Below are 6,638 nucleotides of genomic sequence, written 5' to 3' on the forward strand. Positions count from 1 at the left end.
ACTGCCTCCAGTTTATGCTTTGTGAATGCTTTACCATTAAAAGCAAAAATGTTAATACTGCATTCTGTATGTTCTATATATTCTTGAATGCAGTGTACCTTGAGTTATGAGTTTAATTTGTTCCATGACCACGCTCCTAACTCAGAAACACTCATAACCAAATCGTCTTTCTCCAGTGAAATGATGAAAATGCCATTAATCCGTTCAAGCCGCATCAAATAAAACCCATTTTTGTTGTTGTTGTCTTTTGGTAAGAAAAATTGACAAACCAACTTGACAGTGCAGATAATGCACAAACTTGAATGATTACATTTCTGGTTTGGTCCGTAACATGTCATAAAAAAGGCTAAAATGCTGATAATGGCTTGCAAATGTCTTATTTTAATTAAACACAAAGATAATCATCAATCCAGCCATTTTCCATACTGCTTATCCTCATTAGGGTCGCGGGCGTGTTGGACCCTATCCCAACTAATCAATCTGCTTTATGATTATAATAAATATTGTGATGAATACTTACTGCTTTATTGTTGTCTTTCTTATTATAATACATATAATGGTTCATATTTACTGTTGATAGGCTGACATTTCGAGGAAACGATGAATTGATGATAAAAAAAAACATCATTATAGATGAATTTGATAATGGATTTGTCGTTGAGTCAATGAATCGTTGCACCTCTACTTTGGAAGGAGTTCCAAGTGTGTTACCATGAAAGAATACAACTTCAACTTTCTGTTGCACTTATTCTACTGCTCTGCCTTCACAACGTGGTCTGTTTCCCGCAAAGTGAGGCTTAAGGGGTTGCTTGGCTTTGAATGCCCCCCCTTGTCCCCTCTCCTCCTCCTTCTCGCCCATCCGCAGCCACGCCTCATTCAAAGCCCCCCCACCCCCATTTTGGCGCGTTCCGATTCCCGCCACGTCTGTGTCTGGCGGGCTGGGTGAGGGAGTTCATTGCATTTTCATGCCGGTGATTGACGTGCGTTCGGATCGCTTAGCCGCCCCCCTATTGGTGGGCTGAGCGGAAAGGGGCGGGCACGGGGAGCGGTTGGTCACGCCCCATTACTACCGCCACATAAGTCTCCCCCCCCCCCCCGCCTCTTGTTACCAAAGCCGGTGTGTGAGAGACAAGCCCGACCTCTGAGCGCCGTCTGTTTATGTCGCCAGTTTGTACTCATTTGTTTACACCGCGCCGCGGAGAGGCTGCGAACCTGCGTTTTGTTTGAGCGCCAACACGCCGCCTCTCGCCTGGACGACATTTTGGAGGCTTTCTTTTCCTTTCCGGGCGACAGCGGGTTTCCCTCTATCCGGATGAAAGGATCCTTACGCTATTTTGGTTCCTGCGACGTGGCCAACGGGATTATAACTTCAGCCCGCAAAAGCCAAGATATACATCTTTCTTTTATTTTCGCCTGGAACTTGAAGTAAAGGAATGCTGCTTTCCAAGCTCAACTCCCTGGCCCATATTTCCACCGACATGCCGGCGAAGCTGCAAGTTCACCCAGGTTAGACGCCCTTCTTTCTTTTTGCGTCGTCACGGAGGACAATAATTGGGCGCAGTAATGGCAGCCCGCTCTCATGGGCGCCACTTTGATTTCAACAGCACCCAAATCGTTGTTAGCTTTTGTCTATTCTAACGTCAAGGCGTTTGTGCAGCTTTCGGTGGTGTTTTTGTGGCTTCTTGTAAGCGTGACTATAAAATAATGCGTGTGTCTGTGTGCGTGCGCAGCCAAGGAGCCTTTCGAGAAGCTCTACCAGGTCGGGGCGGTGTTGGGCAGCGGCGGCTTCGGCACCGTGTATTCCGGCACAAGGACATCCGACGGCGCACCGGTTAGTCTTCAAATTCCTATCAGTATCATCGCGGCGCTATGTTTTTCGGCTTTTGTTTTTACGTTGTCTCTGCTCGGCACAGGTGGCTGTCAAACATGTCGCCAAGGACCGGATCTCCGAGTGGGGGGAGCTGGTGAGTGATGCCTTCGATTAACATACCGCCTTCATTGAGCCACGATTATTATTTTTTGGGCAATATGAATTCACGTGCCTCCTCCTCCTTCCCAGCCCAACGGCTGCCGGGTCCCCATGGAGATCGTGCTGTTAAAGAAAGTCGGGACGGGCTTCAGGGGCGTCATCAAGATGCTGGACTGGTTCGAGCGAGCGGACAGCTTCATTATCGTCATGGAGAGGCCCGAAAACGTCAAGGATTTGTTCGACTTCATCACGGAGAAGGGCGCGCTGTCGGAGGAGCTGGCACGCAGCTTTTTCCGCCAGGTGCTCGAGGCCGTGCGTCATTGTCACAGCTGCGGCGTGGTGCACCGGGACGTCAAGGACGAGAACATCCTCATCGACCTCCGGACCGGAGAGATCAAGCTCATCGACTTCGGCTCCGGAGCCCTTCTGAAGGACACCATTTACACAGACTTTGACGGTGAGCCTTCATGAACAACATTTGCGTTTTTTTTGTTTTTGTGCTATTCTCATTCAGGTTTCTCATCGTGGTTTCATTCGATTCTTTTTATATATATATATATATATATATATATATATATATATATATATATATATATATATATATAAAACCGCTAAATGAATGGTTTTTTTTTTTTTTTTTTTTTTTTTCGTTGAATCAGCAGCGTCCTCATGCAAACCCAGAAATCATTCTGGCACTTTGGCGCCCCCCCGCTGGTCGAATGGGGTATTGTTACAACTCAAAGTTTGTAAACAAAGTCACATGGCTGCTCCCCCGCCCACATGAACTCACTCATCTCTCTCACGCTCACTGGCACCTGAGCCCAGATAACACATGCACACAGGATTAACCTGATGCTGCACACTTTTTCTTTTTCGACAGCATTTTATGAGCTAATTATTAGCATTTCAAGGGGGTGGACAATTTCCAGAAAGTTACCACTTAATTTCAATGAGAAGTTCACATGGGGAATTTTGAAAATATTCCTACTTGGGAATGCCCATGGATATTAATACAATTAACTGGGACTTGAGGGTTATTTTACTCAAATATAAGTGTATAAAAATGTTTTTTTTCCTCATATGTAGACATCCATGAAAAATATGTAGCATTACCTCAACACATACAGTTTCCTAATTGATGCATTTTTTTTTTCACTTGAGTGGCAGCGTAGATCACAAGCAACACAAAGCAAAACAAATAATAATAATAAAATCAACCAAGTGATGTGTTTTTCCAAACTGTTTTTAAGATGCCTGTTAAGAGGAAACCTTCAATAAACCTGGTTTATTTCCATCAATGACCATGGAAAATGTCCAAACCTACTGGTTAACAGTAGGTATAATTCCTGTTCTGGTTCTCATACTTTTTAAAGGCACAAGAGTTTACAGCCCACCAGAATGGATCAAATACCATCGCTATCAGGGGCGCTCGGCCACAGTGTGGTCGCTGGGTGTGTTGCTATACGACATGGTGTGTGGAGACATCCCTTTTGAACATGACGAGGAGATTCTCCGAGGGCAGGTCCTTTTCAGGCGAAGAATCTCCACCGGTAAGATGCACGTACACAGGGATGACCGCTCTCGTTGTTCCTCACGCGTCACAATAATGTGACTACTAACCCAACGGTCGCCCTCCCACCTGCAGAGTGCCAGCAGCTGATCAAGTGGTGCCTGTCTTTACGGCAGGCCGATCGGCCGTCCTTTGAGGACATCGTCAACCACTCGTGGATGCAGAACACGTCCTCTTCGGCGCTCCCGACCGCGCCGCAAACAGACAAGTCGAGCACAGAGATCAAGTTGCACAGCATCAGCCATGAGCCCTCGGCCTTCACGCCAAGCTCCGTGGCCGTGGCACTGTGATGGTGGAGACAAGCACCGTGTTCAGAACCTCGCCATCCTCGTGCCTCACTAGATCTACTCCCTGTGACCACATCAGACCACCATCTATCTCCACTTAACTTTGATGCGTGATTTTTTTTGCCTGTAGAAGGTCGTGCTCTGCTCTTGCAGAACAGCACATGATGCCAGGAGAGTGCGAGTTATGTAACAACTCGGCGACAGATTTGTTTTTAAAAGTGCCTTATGAGACTGCTTGTGGGTTTGGGGGGGATCCTGGAAATACTTGAATTTAGGAATGCAAAAAAAAAAAAAGGCTAATGTTCTTGATAGTCTTTCAGTTCTTACTACGCTCAAGGCTTTATCTTAACATTTTTTTCCACTCATGGGCCTAGATCAGTGAAGCCTATGCCATTACGTTACAACCACTACTAGCACTACTACAACTACTCAATCCAATCTCATTAGCAACCAGACAAACCTCACGGCTCTGGCAGCATCCTGTGCAACACTGGACTTACCTCACCTGCTTCTTCTTTACCACAGCGTCTGCCTTTCTCCATTGACACTTCCTTCTTTCTTTCCTTCATGCGTCACATCCACACCCTAAACCACACCTCATTGCAAAGTCAACCATACTAAAATGCACCATCCTCTGCTCTCCTTGACATTCTGAAAAGAATATGTCCAAACAGTGCCTCACACAGGTCTTAAACAAACATTGGGTGGGAGGCATGACTTGTATAGTATGGTATTTATTTTTTTCTGTGATGAGCTTCTTGGCTAGATTTTTATTTATTTTATTTATGAGAAGAATTTCGGCTGTTCATATATTTCATTCCACAGTCACTGAAGGGCCCGCCATTTATTTAAGAGACAAAGACAAGATTATTTTTTGACCATATTTATTATGGCTTGAGTTTTTGTTTTTGTTTTTATAAAAACAGGTGTGTATGTGTGTGTGCATGTCTGTGTATGTCCTGTAAATAACTTGTTAATAGTTCTCAAAGCACTTCCATTTTAGTGTATTTGAACACTGCACGTCTACTGATGGTAACTGTTGGATGCAGTGTTTGTGTGTGTGAGAGCGAGAAACCTCATTTGAATGCAGCGTTGATTGTTCTTTTTGTTCAACCATTCAGATTAGAATTGTAAATTATGTTAGAAATTATTTTTTTATACAAGTCAATAAATATTTTTGTTACAATGCTGGCACTTGGGTCTCGTCTATGACTTCAACACACACTTTGTTGGACAGATAGCGGTATAGTATTAACATTTTTACTGATAATTGGGTTATTTTACAGGTGGGCTTGCCTTATATACGTTTTAGATGGTATCACGTTATAATGACTGCACTATGGGAAATGTAACAAACTAAATGGATGGAGATAGCTTAAACCTGCCAAATATAGACTGTAACTAATTCATAATTGTTTACAGGATTCATATTTATTCTTTGAAAAACACAACATTCATTCAACAGTACTGTATAAGTAATAGTAAGGTAAGTATTTGGGCATTGTACTTTTAACAAGTAAAGGATATAATCACATCTTTCACCACATTGCACTACTTAGGAGGTGTGAAGTAATCAAATGGGATGGTGGGTGTGTGTCCCCATGGGTTTCATCCCACTAACAAGCTCAAGATGCTCTTGTTAATCTAGACACCAGCGGGCTATGTAGCTGCTCACCTGAACAGACAAGGACTGCACATTTAATCAGTCGGCATGCACCCATGGGACTCCTCCAAACGACACGGCCGAGACCCCCAGCCCCTTGTAGCGAGACAAAGATTTACTCAACAGGAAATTACATAGAGGTTGACAAGACTGCTGTTCCTAATGCAATGTGTGCTGCATGGGAATTAAAAGCCAAAATGACCGAGCAGATGTTTTTTTTAACCAATTTGAATGACACTTTCATCATGAGGCGGATGTGCTAGATCTAGTTCTATGAGGACATTTAGTCATTGTAGTCGTTATTTTTAGAATATATTTATGTATGGGTGGTGGTGGTGGCATGGTACAGTTTTCCTGTGTTCATGTTCTCCCCCTTCTTGTGTGGGATTTCGGGAAAACTCTCAGTGACTACATAAGTATTTGAATCAGTTATTGTGCTGTGAGCCAAAGTCATGTCATTAGCCTCTATATTGATCAGTTATTTATTAAATGCGTTTCAATGTATCTTGAAGGGAAATAAAGTAAATTTACAGTTGTGTAGTAATGTCAATCGAAAAAAGACCCACTTCAGCATTTGAGTCACAACAGAGTGAAAGACCAATTTGCCGCCCTTAAAAACAGGTGCCATTCATTGATGCTTCCACCCACCAAGTAGCTGGTGATTGCAGCTGTTCATTTGATATTGATTACAATGTTAACTCCTCGAAGGCAAATAATTCTCTATCATTTTTTGTTAATTGAGACATCACACCTTTTTCTATAGTGTTGCATACACTAACAATGTGTACCTATTTTTTTCTTTTTTTGTGTGTGGTTAATGCTGTAAACATACTTCCTGTGTTTGTGTACTGTGTTCAAAACAGACTGAAATAACACTCCAAATCTAATGGTGACTTTACATTTATACCCACTGTTGCATCGTTTTAAAATTTGTCAAAAAAACATTCAAAAGCAATTTGTCGCTCTTTGTTAGCTCTTTGTGTCACTTGGTTTGCTGCGGACTCAACATGCATGTTTTTGGAAGCACTCGGAGACAACCAACACATGCATGGGAAGAAAATGCCAACTCCACACGGGAAGGCAGAAACATACATTTGAACTCTCAACCTCCTGCTAACCGCTATTCCACTGCGTTTCAATTAAGAACAA

The 6,638-nt window shown here is 43.2% G+C and overlaps 1 protein-coding gene across 1 annotated transcript; it reads left to right on the forward strand.

The window, feature by feature from the left end:
- The first annotated feature begins 1,119 nt into the window (after positions 1–1,119).
- On the forward strand, positions 1,120–5,020 carry pim1 (Pim-1 proto-oncogene, serine/threonine kinase). Its single transcript, XM_061680684.1, has 6 exons — positions 1,120–1,506; positions 1,731–1,831; positions 1,914–1,964; positions 2,060–2,426; positions 3,343–3,519; positions 3,615–5,020. The coding sequence occupies exons 1-6, from the start codon at positions 1,434–1,436 to the stop codon at positions 3,827–3,829; spliced, it is 984 nt and encodes a 327-aa protein (XP_061536668.1). The 5' UTR covers positions 1,120–1,433; the 3' UTR covers positions 3,830–5,020.
- The last annotated feature ends 1,618 nt before the right edge of the window (positions 5,021–6,638 follow it).

Source organism: Phycodurus eques, chromosome 1, assembly GCF_024500275.1.
Source record: "Phycodurus eques isolate BA_2022a chromosome 1, UOR_Pequ_1.1, whole genome shotgun sequence".
Taxonomy (NCBI): Eukaryota; Metazoa; Chordata; class Actinopteri; order Syngnathiformes; family Syngnathidae; genus Phycodurus; species Phycodurus eques.

Excerpts from the sequence above, each read along its gene's own strand:
- pim1 (XM_061680684.1), top strand. The coding sequence starts at position 1,434 with ATGCTGCTTTCCAAGCTCAACTCCCTGGCCCATATTTCCACCGACATG. Across the intron at positions 2,427-3,342 it reads CATTTACACAGACTTTGACG|GCACAAGAGTTTACAGCCCA; the intron begins GTGAGCCTTCAT and ends TACTTTTTAAAG. Across the intron at positions 3,520-3,614 it reads CAGGCGAAGAATCTCCACCG|AGTGCCAGCAGCTGATCAAG; the intron begins GTAAGATGCACG and ends TCCCACCTGCAG.